This window comes from Triticum urartu, chromosome 7 (genome assembly GCF_003073215.2).
Source record: "Triticum urartu cultivar G1812 chromosome 7, Tu2.1, whole genome shotgun sequence".
Classification (NCBI taxonomy): domain Eukaryota; kingdom Viridiplantae; phylum Streptophyta; class Magnoliopsida; order Poales; family Poaceae; genus Triticum; species Triticum urartu.
The window spans coordinates 487,734,318-487,746,463 of NC_053028.1; the positions used below are offsets into that span (position 1 = coordinate 487,734,318).

Genomic DNA, 12,146 nt, shown 5'->3' on the forward strand with positions numbered 1-12,146 from the left:
TTCCAAGCAGCAGCCGTAGTCGAACCCAACTCCAACAATCATGTCGGCCGAACATGCATCCACGCAGATTATCTTTTGTTCAATCCAAAACTGTACATGCATGCAAGCCATGGACCACCGTGCCTGTGCACTAGTCCGAACCGGCCCTACATGCATACAAAAGGAAACTCACAAAATTCAATTTGTACACGTATCACAACCGGTGGTTTCTCCATGGCATCCGTTGGACTCCTGAACAAACACGCCTATTTCCTTGCGTTGTACTTTGCGTGACGAGATCTGCTGCCGCACGTCGCAAACTGCCTCTTCGTGTACGCACAGCCTTGTATCGTAACCTTCCTTCTCTCGGTCCATGCATCTTGGAAAAAATTCGTCGCCGTATCCGACGAACAGCTCACCCCGTCACCTCTGACCTTGGTTCTCGCCAGTGATCTGTACTGCCCCGTCGCGCGTATTAACCCTACCGTAACAGTCGTCACCTCACGCATCATTCGTGCACGAGCTATGCTGTATCTTGGCTATCCACGTCGCCGACACAATCCGTCCATAGTGCCACGCCCCTTGTACAACACCGAGCGCACCATCTCGATGCTCTCACACTTCGATGTATCCGACCGCCCCCAACATCTGGTCGTGGGTCTGATCGCGAGCTGGATCCGTCGCCTCTACAACGTCTTCAACAACCACTACGCTGGTCCGATCGCCACGTCTAGCCGATCCTTACCACCACAACGCATCGACGGTCCAGGCCTCCTGCCCGAAGTGTCCGACACCACCAACTGCATCCGCGATGCCGCCATGCTCCACCTTGCACCAAACGGACGTTCCATGGCACCCGTCGAGCATGATCCTCGTACCTCCGGATAATCTTTCGCATAGCCTTCTCGCAACCTTGCTCATGATACCACTTGCTAGAATAAAACGCTAATGCAAAATCATAGACGACGCATCGATGCACGATATTTGTTAACGAGATTCACCAATATGGCTACATCTCCGGGGCATGACTACGGGCGCTCCTCCCCAAGATATCACAACACCGACCGACCGGGCGCCGGCATAAGTCATCGGCTCCCCGCATACCCGTTACTATCAAGTCGTCATGGGTTATAACGTGTGGTGCCCCTCCGTATATAAAAGGCCTCGGATACAACGTGTCCGACTCCTACACAACTCTTACCTAACCACACCAATTACAACTCCAAGACCATGTAACCCCTTGCGTACATAATATTCGACAGAATATAACAGCACCGACGACCACTTCGGTGTTGCACCTCTTGGCCATTCGTGGTGGTCGGAGGTGTGATGGTGTGCGGCGGCCGGTGGATGTGTTAGAAAGGATGAGGACTGTGCAGGGTAGGGTTTACGGAGAAGAAGTCTGATCGGCTTTAAAGTCAGGATAGGCTTCTCGATCGTTGCGCCATCATAAATGTGAATAGGCCGATTTGCCGGAGTGAATGCGAGGCCGAAGCAGACGCGGCCGAAAAAGGTTATGAATGGGCATGACGCTTCGAAGTTCGACATGACAACGTCCTGACTCCCCCAAACCTCCCTGTTTGATGCCAGTTTACGGGTGATGTGAACAAATTTGATAACCACGATATCCAACCCAAAGTGTCCTGACCATCCGCTTTAGACATTGACGGTCGATTTGGATTTGGAGAGATCAGATTTTTGAGTTACCCTAATTGGCTAATTGCAAAAATGTCCCTACAAGTTTTTCTCCGCGCACCTTACAATTTTGACTGAGAAAAAAACTCATTAAACCCCCGCGCCGCTCCGATCTTCTTTTCCGGCGACGGCGGCGGTGGAGGCGGCGGTGGCAGTTTTGCTTCGCTCCTCCTTGGTCTGAGGATCTCCACCCCAAGGTATTCTTCTTTCAAATACTCCTCCGTTACTGCAGTGGCGTGGAGTGAAGATCTATCCCAACATGGGTTAATTCCTTGGAATTGTCGCTGACGAAACCTAGCTTGGATTTTGCGTAATGAAACCCTAGCATTGATTGTCCTGGGTTGATTCTCCTTTACTGCAGCAAATTTGATCCAAATTCCTCTTCTCCTTTTCAGTTTGTGCAGGATTTGGTTGCCGTGCGGTGGTCGGCTGGCTAGGGCAGGCGGCGGGACCGGTCTCCTCTCTCATGCAGAATCGAGTACATCCTGCCGGAGCCTCGTCCTCTGCCTCCAGCGGCGGAGACGGCTCTGGTTCAGGCTTCTGCCTCAGTGATATAAGTCAGTTTTCTTCTGTCAACCCCTTCACATCATCTATGAACTCGTGTCAATGAATCTGGTACAACCGTACAATGCCATATTGCAGTGGAAATCGAAGCTGGCAGCGGGGGAGACCACAAAGCACCGGGCTCCCCGAGGTCCAAGCATTCCGCTACCGAGCAGAGACGTCGCTGCAAAATCAATGAGAGGCAAGCCCCCAACTGCCCACCCTAGCCAATCCATTATGAACTATATTATTCTTTCTGCGATATTACCCCCTATCTACCAATAACTGTTAGCATTACTAACTGCAATGCAGATTTCAGATACTCCGTGATCTTGTACCACAAAGTGACCAGAAGAGAGATAAGGCCACATTCCTTTTGGAGGTCCTTGTTTTCTTCCCTTTCTCATCACTCCCTTTCCCCTATTTCGATAAGGATACCTGTGTCTATACTCCAGTGCACATAAGCAGTTGTTATCCTCTGCAGGTGATTGAATATGTCAAATTCTTACAAGAAAAGGTACAAAACCATGAAGCATGTGCTGGTGGAGACTGGAACCAAGAAAATACAAAATTGGCGCCTTGGGTAATCCACATTTCACTGTCCTCCCGTATTCATTACATAAGCGTGCCTGCTATTTGCTTTGTCATGACAGTCAAATTTGTATGTGAAAGAATTATATGAAAATATCATATGTGGCAGCCTAAATAAAGATTAACATGACAGCCATTACAATTTGCACCACTAAAGCATTAACAGAAATTATAGATTATTTCGAATTTACTTTCCAGTACACATTCAGGAGAATTTGTCCGGTTCGTTTATTAGATCTGCAACTAGCAACTTATTTCATTGCTGTTCACTGGAAATCTCTATCTCTGAAATCCTATGCAGCCGAGTAGAAAGTTCTACCATAGAATTTCCATGATGGAAAGTGTGCAAAGGTGAAGTTCACTATAATTTAGCACCGCAAATCTTTTGAATTTTGTCAGTAAGTCGCGACTAACGTTCACCGTAGGTATATGCACAATGATTCAGTCATAGGTAATTAACCGAATTCTTCTGTTTGGAAAAAAACAGTAAACCGATAATAGTAACTCACACATTATGTTATGATTATGGCTGTCATATTTTACTCCTTGTGCTCAAGAATATACACTGCTGAACAGCGGCGCAGTATCTCATATTTAACTTCTGATATGTTAGTTGAAATCAAATATTGTCGTGTTAAGAAAGAAAATCTGGCCAAATCTGATGTTATCATTTCCATGCAGTCAATAATTGGAAATTTTATATTAGTTGTTAAAGTTAGGGATGTTTCACTGCACTCTTTCTAGGTAAGTTTCTGAACAGATGGATTAGTAGCGTTCAGCAATGCCTGGTGTTGAAACCTTAAAATTATTGAAATAACATGTTATATTATAACAGAGTAGCAACCGAGTACCAGTTGACCTCATGCCAGGTGTAGCAGCACCCACAACAAAAAATTGCTCTGCTGGGAACTTTCTGGACAACAGTATCCCCACCATGCCAGAAATGCTGCAAAATGCTGAAACGGTAGTAGAACCAGCCAAGTTAAATGCAGGTATACGTAGATAATATAGTCTGTGTGAGTTGTTAGCCTTTTAGATTGTACTATTCAACAATGAGTGCTAATTGCTCTCCTTTTTCTCTCAGATATTATAGAATCACAGTACCAGTCCCAATGGCAAGAGCTTCCATGTCCAGCGGATTGCCTTGTGGACAGTGAAATGAGCAATGAAAAAGAAGAATTGACTATAGATGAGGGTACCATAACTGTTTCCAGCATGTACTCCCAAAAGTATGTTTCTAGCCTTCGCAAAATTCTGTGAAATTTTCCTTACTGATAATTGCTACTAGTAGTTTTAGAGTTACTGGAACGAAGAAAGGGATTGCTATCGTTTATGGTACATATAATGTTAACTGCAAAAGATTTCTCAACTTGTTCTTGCCTGATATTTTATGCATTTCTTCATACTCCAGTGTGTGTATGATGGAAAAAGTGTATGTAAATGTATAAATATTTACCCTAGTCGCCTCTGATGCCCCAATACAAGGTTTCATATCCGTATCTGATACCTATATCGAATACTCCCTCCGTTCCTAAATATAATTCTTTTTAGAGATTCCAATATGGACTACATACGGAGCAAAATGAGTGAATCTACACTCTAAAATACGTCTATATACATCCGTATGTAGTTCATGTTGAAATCTCTAAAAAGACTTATATTTAAGAACGAAGGGAGTACATGTTATGCCATGGATACACTTGGATACATGTCCACCCAGTATTGGGTTGGGCAAAATACACACATGTTATTCACTGCAGTTCATAAGAAGTGATTCCGTATGTTTGCATCTTTTTGTTAACCTTGAGGATGGAATTATCTTCGTCATCCATTTAGATACATTTTCTTTTCTGATCAATTGCTCTGCATTTGGTATTCCTACATGTTCTTTTGACATTCATCTTGAACAGCTTTGACTCACTCAACTATTATTTGTAATTCTTCTTGAACAGCCTATTTACGGCTTTGACTAATGCAATGGAAAATTTGGGCATCGATTTGTCACAAGCCAGTGTCACCGTGCACGTCAATCTGGGCAGGAGAGCAATTTCCAGGTCTAATAATATATCCAGTGCAAAGGTGGAAGCTCTCAATCTACTCATGAATATTTAACTGAAATAATTTGAAATGTGTCTATCATGGAATATATTTATTTAGCATCTTGCAAAAAAATACTAATAAGAAAGGAGTCGTGATTACCAGCCTAACTTTGTTCTTAACCACAATATGGTCCATGATTAATACAGTGGCACATGTGACACACTTAGAATCTGGACCTTAGAAACACAAACTGTACTCTGTATTACAGAGTATTTATGTTTTTGTAAAACGGCAGTATAATAGAGGTGGCAAATAGTAGGTTCTTGCTATTACAAAAATCAATTAACTTGTAATTTTTTATTGAAGACGGATTTGCGTTATGCAAACGCTGTCCATTTTTACTTTACTACTGGCTGTTTGCTAATGCCCTTCTGTATGTCAAATTTTGTGGTAGGTGCATACTAATAATAAAATTGATCATGTGCTTTCCATAAACGGAATTGTAACTACAGTTAATCATATTTTTTTTGTTCAATGATGCCCATTATTCATTCAAGTACTCTCCTGATCTTATTTCTTTAAATGGGAGCAGAAAGACATGCCAGCCGCAAACTAAATCATACAAGGTGCTGGGCAGGCCAAAAGCTGTTAGGAATCTGAGGAAGCGTCGAAGAGGCAGTCTAGTAGGAGTCATTCCTGGATCTCAACTTGCTTTTATGGATAAACCCTTTCTGCTATATCTTCCCGTGGCCCTCCCTTATCCTCGTTGAGTGTAAATTAAATTATTATTTTTGAAAGCACACTATCTTATGTGTACATTTGTTATATATGATGTGGTTAGCTGATTGTCGGTCTGTGGAAACTACAGCCTACCCCGTCTCAGAAGAAGGAAAAACTGCAATATATCTTTTTGTTGAGTATCAAAAAACTAGGAGTACAACATATTATGAGAGCTCTTTCCCCTGCCTCCCTACACGACACCCACGGTTACAACATACCAACAAAAAATGTTTTCTGGCTAGCGGCAAAGTTATGTGAAATTTGTCCAAATGATAGATTTTGCAACATGCCTGAATCGGCAGCAGAACATGAGTGCACGACCCATGGGTCCTGAGGGCTACCAAAATGCCGAGAAACACCACACCCATATGGCTACAGCCCCAGAAACAAGCGAAAACCTCAGAATTTGATATTGCCCGAATCAGCACCAGACCAAGGCCCTCATGTAATGACGATCGCAAAAAGTGTCTGAGATTCCTAAAAACCATAGGCTATTACAACCACGATTACGATCAAATTCTCAAGACTCAGCAACCTACCGAACCGGCACAAAAGATCGTGACCAACAGGTGATGGCAACTAAAACTACATCCATATTTACAAGCAAACTACCTCTCCGACATCTCACTGTATCATCTCCATCTGTAACACGGCCTCTTCGCTTCCTGATGCCGACTGTTGTTATGTTTAAACCTAACTACTATAGAAAACTGAGTTGCAAGGAGAAGGGCCTTCAGCTGTTGTCAGTGTAGTCTTGCAGCCTCTGCCCGATAATATAGCGCTCATCCCTGATAGAATCGTGGAGTTTCACCAGGACACCCCAGAATACCTTGGCAAGGTAGCAGAGCGCATATAAGGCGAGGCTGCCCAGCCATGCGAAATGGTACACCGTCGAGTTCACCGCAGCAGAGTAGCCAAACCTTGGGAAAAGGCCCTTCGCAAGCACATAAGGAACACACAGAACAATCACTAGCTTCATGGTGATAGGCATCAATATATCTTGCAAGACCCACTTTGCCCTCAACCCTGCAAAGCCATCATCCTTTGCCCGAGTAAGCTTCCAGTCCCATCTTCCATCAATGAAATGAGCCAGGAAAGGCGCGTCCCTTGTCCAATGAGCCTTCAACAATGGTAACAAAAATATCTAATTAGAATAACCTGGCAAATTACCAGCAAACTACTACATTAAGTAACCATGTGCCCATTGCAAGATCAGTCAGAATAGAAACTCAGCCATCATTGGGCAGATATTGGCAATTGATACTTGATAGCATGCCTGAGGCGGCACGGGAGACGAATTAAATATTGCAGGCTTTCTCAATGGGAAGAGTCAATTACAAAAATATTGTGACTAATAACAACAAAACAGCTTTGCAAATGAGATGGACTAAAATAAAATATGCACTGTTCATTTTGATAATTCGCTTTAGCAAGGAAACTATGCATTTTGCAACTGGTACACTTTTGGTGTCATGTACTCCCTCCTTTCCAAAATACTTGTCATGGTTTTAGTTCGAATTAAAACTACGACAAGCATTTTAGAACGGAGGGAGTAGCAAATTTTCCCAAATAATTGCGATCGCCTGATTATGCCAAGTATGGTGCATACATGATGAATACAAGTTAAGTCATCAGAAAAGTGACAAGATAAGTTGCATCTCACCAAATTAGTCCAGAATTTCAGCAATAGCATCCCCAGGAACCAAATGCTGAAGAAGTCTAGAACTGGAATGTCATCAGATGGCACAATGAAGGGTGACATCACCAGAAAATCAACCAGGAACTTGAAGGGTGATATCAGGAGAAAATCAACCAGCAATCCTATTAGAATGGGAATGATAACAATCTGGCAACAAACAACAAGTTACTGAACTGTTTTATCAAAATAAAATAAAAATGAAACCACCTCAATTAAAATGCTCACCCATATGAACAAAAGAGGAGAGCTCTTCAGAGCAGTTATACCCCACTTGCAGATAACAGAAGCTAGAAGGCATGTTCTCCCAGATGTCATGTAGACAAATGAATCTCTAGAGGCGGCAATAATAGTTGATATGGTGCAAAATCCAACAGCAAACGCAAACAGATCTAAAAGAAAGATTACCCAAGTAAGCCCAAATAAGATGAATAACATAAACAAACATTCACTTCATTTACAGAGGAATTTCAGTGATCATCTCTGAGCAATTATTACCATTGGACTTCAATCCACCTGCTACTGGCAGCTGAGGGATGGCCAACAATAATGCACGCCCAACTGAGATTGGAAAGATAAGCACAACAGTGTTGAGTATCACAACAGTCAACCATGCTAGCACTACAAGTAGTGTCATTCGAACTGCAACAGATCTCCTGTTACAATGTGTAAGAAGGGTAAATATCTTCTAGAAAAATTGTGCAGCCAACATCTTGAGTTTGCAAAACATTAATTAGTTGAATGGTAAAAAAATGAGCAGGCAAGTATAGGAAATAAAAACGAGATTAGAAAAAGAATTCAAAGAAAATATAATTTATTTTGACTGAAGACTAAAATTGCCGTACTGAAGATGCAACAATGGTACGCATATTTGTTTCTTGAAGTCAATGTTCAGGATATCGGTAACTGGTACCATATCAGTTGGGTGCTGGGTAGGGATTAAACGGTGAATCAGCCATTTAACTAAATTTATCGGTAACCCATTTATCAGGAGGTCAACTAGGGCCATATCAATACATCCTAGGCTATATAGCAACATGCAATGTACTAAGTATCTAAATATGCAATCCTAGGCTACATAGCAACAAGGAAATTGTTGCCTTGATGTTCTGATGTTGCAGCCGATCTGGAAGGCCATAAACCTGAACATTGAAACATAGGGAGGGAACGGGCCAGTTTTGGGCTAAAAAAGGCCTAGCAGTTAATTGACCCAGCCAATAATTCAGCCTGACAACTGATAAATCGGCTTGTCAGACAAATTAACTGGACCTACAAGTTAATGGCTCGAATAGCGCGTTCTCATATCGGGAGGGGTCCGAATAGCAGTTAACTGACCTATATTTGGAACAGTGTTTGAAGTATTGTTTTTACATGATCCATAGTGCCCATATGGAAGTAATGTCAGACAGTACAACCATATATGGATCTCACTTCAATATTTGATCCAGTTTGTACAAGTTTGAGGATCCAAATATTCGATTACCAGTTCTGTGGCATACTAGAACCACCTATGCAATGTTTAACCCCCAAAAGATGGAAATTCCTGTGACGAGACACATTTGGGAAGATATATACCGAGATTGGGTACCCTCTTCATTCTAAAGATAAAAGTGTGCAAAAAGAACAAACACCAACACTACTGCCTAACCACCAGAATGCATGTATCTTAAATGAATAGTCAACAATGAAATCATAAAGAAATAAAATTAGATCATATTAGAGAATGGGTGTGGGAGCATCAGGTTACAAATAGTGCAGAATGTACAGTCCCTTGAGTGAACAAAAATATGGGAGTTTACCTATTAGCCATAGCTTCGTAAGTGCTGCCATACTGGTCATTTGGTGCGACACTATTACTAACCTCATGTCCAGATGCTCCGTCAGGCTGGACAATCAACAAATCTAATAGACCAAGAGCTTGTCCAGTAGTGGCAAACCAATTTCGCAGTATCTTCTCCACCAGTTTGCGAGGTTGAAGGTATTTGAGTGTATTGCAAATGAGAAACCTCAGAAGGACAATGCCAGAAAGTAACTCTGCGTAGGTCCGTGGCGCTTGCCAAAATGATGTGCCCTTAGTAGGTGGATCGAAGTAGCTACAGTTCATAATATTAAAATAAATGCGTTGAATCACCAAAGACTGGCAGATGCATAAGATGAAGAAGAAAAAAGAATACTTACATGATATCTAATGGGAACAACTTAGGTGCCAATCCACCAGCGATTTGAACAGGAACAAGAAAGACCATACCAACATTGATAATGCCAACAAAAAGACGAGGAAGCTTCTTGAAAGAGATAATATAGAATGGTTCGCGCATGCATGGTTTCACATTATGCTCTTCAGCAAGATGGAAAAATGGAGTACTAACTCCTGGCCTCAGTATCTATTCACAAGCAAACAAAAAAATTACTGTTACACCCCTGAAACATATACTGCATGCACTACGAAATGATGAGACCACAAATACAGTACGATAAATACCGGGCGAAGAAGACTGGACAATTTGGAGCGTAGTATCAAAAAGATGCATCCAGTAAGCCAATGTAGAGTAATAGAAGAAAAGGATGAAGCCCACAGAAGTTTGAACCTTTGATGTATTGTTGCACCAAACATTTTCGAAGTACAGATATCAAGAGACCAGCCAAAGAGCAAGGGGAATACTATAATCATGTTTATGACATTAAGAGAAAAGTTGGCAAAAGTGATCAAATTTGCGATCCCTCTGAAGAACATCTGGCAGAGAGAGAATGTCTTGCGGATCATTACATGTATACGATGCAGCCATCTAAAGGGGCTCAACAACCAGCATGTCCCATCAGCCAAGATCTTGAAGAAAATGGCAATCAGAAGTCGCTCTCCCCTCGAGTATTGATGGAAAGTATGCATCCCACCAAAAGTTACACCCAGTGAAAAGATAAATCCATATCCAATTAAAAGGATATAAGCTGTTGAAGTGTATGAGTTGACATCATCCACATTTCCAAAATTGAAACACGAAACGCACCATAGGATTATCCTTCCCAACGTGAAGGGAACAAAACCAAACATGAAAGCAATGCCTATGTCAACTATTACCACCTGAATAGAAAATGATTTAGTTAGAATTTTCCGCAATTAAGTATATTAAAAAAGATAAGCAGAAGATATCTGAAGCCTCCATCCTACAAAAGCAATAAAGCATCCACATGTGGTGTTGAAGCATTGTCCAAAAATGTTAATTAAAACCATGGTGGAACTAGCCCAACAAGGTAACAAAAGCTACAGCAACAACACAATGATTAAAGCACCAAGGAGGACAAGGTTAGCCACTCATGGAGGTGCACTCAAAATAATGGCCTAAGAAATCCTAAACCTACATATTAGGAATAGTCATCCAAGTCATCCAACATTGCACTTTCTACGCCTCCAGGGTCCAGACTGATGGACAGCAAACCATATTGATGATGTCTCGCCCAATTGCAGGGTAGGAAAAAGGTAAAGAACTGAACGCCATCCAGTTTTACAAAAGAACTCGTACTATTTTGGTCCATGTGATGACCAAATCATTTAAGTTTTGCTGTTACTCGCAATAGCCAGGACCGTAAGCGGCATCTTCCCTTTGAACTGAAGTTATACTCTACTATGACCAGTATTAAGCAAAACCATGACAAGATGTGCTTAATCTCTAGAATATAACTTCATTAATCAGTGCTCTACTTCTGCAGGTAGAATGTAGAATCCTCCCATCACAGTAAACAAGAAACAGTAGTTGGTGTTGGATGAAAAAACCCTTAATGCCAGGCTCTTGTGAATTAGAATTTGCTTCTCTACTTAGTCATAAGATGTGCAAAGCTTGTGGACGTTCCCTCAGAAAAGGAAAACGATAAATGTACAGTCAGAGGACAGTGGGGAGATCAAAGCAAGAAGCGTACCATCAAGGAAGCTTCCACAGTATGCAGCGCAAGGACTTGCAGGCTATCCAATCCCCCAAATCTGTTTTGAAGGTGAGTTTCCAGGCGAGCAACCCAGAGAGCAAATGGAGCAACAGCATCAGCACCAATTCTGGCGAGCCCGTTAAGCTGTCTAAAATGGCCAAGGTCCCTGACGAAGGCTCTTCTGATAGAAACACAGGCGAATATGGTATCCACGGAAGGCATGAACCTGAACCTGTAGAACCCATCTGCAAAGAAGGAGGTGGCGGAGAGCCGGAGGGAGAGCAGGTGTCGCACTTGAGCAAAGCTCCTGGAGAGAGCGAGGCGCCATGTCCAGAGAGTGGTGACGGGCATGATGAATTCCCAGACGAGGACCGCGACGACGAGGGAGAGCAGCACGATAACCCAACCCATGACCTTGTTGGCCAAGCCGAGCATGAATTCGGAAAGGGGCAGCCTCGCAGGGGCGTTTGGAGCGTAGAGAGGGCTGATGGTGATCTCGCGGCTGCACACCTGATCGAAGGAGCAGAGGAACATGAGCATCGCGTCGAATTGGAACTCGAAGATTAAGCTAAGCGCGAACCACACAGCAACAGCATGAATCGAAATTAGCAAACAAGGGCATGGACCATTCATGGCGGATATGATCGATGCCGAGAGAGGGCAGGCGGAGGCGAAGACTAGAGGGATACCTCGCACCGGGATTGGCGGCTGGTGGCGAGCCATCGGAGGAGGCAGTCGTCGTGGACGAACCTGATGCTGCCGCTGCAGGCGCAGGGGCGGCGCAGAGGGCGATCCGCCTCGGCTGGGAAGCGGCAGATGCGGCACTGGTCCCCATCCTCGTCATCCGAGCCGTCCGCCGCGGAGGAGAGCGCGGTCTCCGGCGGAGGGACGGCGGCCATCCTCGGCG

At 43.2% G+C, this 12,146-nt stretch overlaps 2 protein-coding genes across 3 annotated transcripts; one reads left to right on the forward strand and one right to left on the reverse strand.

Annotated features, from left to right (window-relative positions):
- The first annotated feature begins 1,637 nt into the window (after positions 1 to 1,637).
- LOC125523968 (transcription factor BIM2-like) lies at positions 1,638 to 5,710 on the forward strand. 2 transcript variants are annotated; one of them, XM_048689037.1, is made up of 9 exons: positions 1,638 to 1,871; positions 2,070 to 2,231; positions 2,317 to 2,419; positions 2,530 to 2,599; positions 2,702 to 2,800; positions 3,644 to 3,800; positions 3,893 to 4,037; positions 4,761 to 4,887; positions 5,441 to 5,710. In XM_048689037.1, exons 2-9 carry the CDS (start codon positions 2,141 to 2,143, stop codon positions 5,462 to 5,464), a joined length of 816 nt encoding a protein of 271 aa, XP_048544994.1. In that variant the 5' UTR covers positions 1,638 to 1,871; positions 2,070 to 2,140; the 3' UTR covers positions 5,465 to 5,710. The 2 variants fall into 2 exon arrangements, with proteins under 2 accessions (XP_048544994.1, XP_048544995.1); XM_048689038.1 differs by having other exon boundaries at positions 1,715 to 1,867; positions 2,075 to 2,231.
- A 301-nt stretch (positions 5,711 to 6,011) lies between these two features.
- LOC125523967 (probable E3 ubiquitin ligase SUD1) lies at positions 6,012 to 12,140 on the reverse strand. Its single transcript, XM_048689036.1, has 9 exons — positions 11,929 to 12,140; positions 11,237 to 11,749; positions 9,807 to 10,403; positions 9,503 to 9,708; positions 9,124 to 9,417; positions 7,823 to 7,980; positions 7,553 to 7,716; positions 7,292 to 7,474; positions 6,012 to 6,748 (listed from the first exon to the last, which is right to left on the reverse strand). The coding sequence occupies exons 1-9, from the start codon at positions 12,136 to 12,138 to the stop codon at positions 6,362 to 6,364; spliced, it is 2,712 nt and encodes a 903-aa protein (XP_048544993.1). The 5' UTR covers positions 12,139 to 12,140; the 3' UTR covers positions 6,012 to 6,361.
- Between the last annotated feature and the right edge of the window lie 6 nt (positions 12,141 to 12,146).

Excerpts from the sequence above, each read along its gene's own strand:
- LOC125523968 (XM_048689037.1), top strand. The coding sequence starts at position 2,141 with ATGCAGAATCGAGTACATCCTGCCGGAGCCTCGTCCTCTGCCTCCAGC. Across the intron at positions 2,232-2,316 it reads CTTCTGCCTCAGTGATATAA|TGGAAATCGAAGCTGGCAGC; the intron begins GTCAGTTTTCTT and ends GCCATATTGCAG. Across the intron at positions 4,888-5,440 it reads ATAATATATCCAGTGCAAAG|AAAGACATGCCAGCCGCAAA; the intron begins GTGGAAGCTCTC and ends AAATGGGAGCAG.
- LOC125523967 (XM_048689036.1), bottom strand. The coding sequence starts at position 12,138 with ATGGCCGCCGTCCCTCCGCCGGAGACCGCGCTCTCCTCCGCGGCGGAC. Across the intron at positions 11,750-11,928 it reads GCCGCCAATCCCGGTGCGAG|GTGTGCAGCCGCGAGATCAC; the intron begins GTATCCCTCTAG and ends TCCTTCGATCAG. Across the intron at positions 9,709-9,806 it reads TGTCCAGTCTTCTTCGCCCG|ATACTGAGGCCAGGAGTTAG; the intron begins GTATTTATCGTA and ends GCTTGTGAATAG.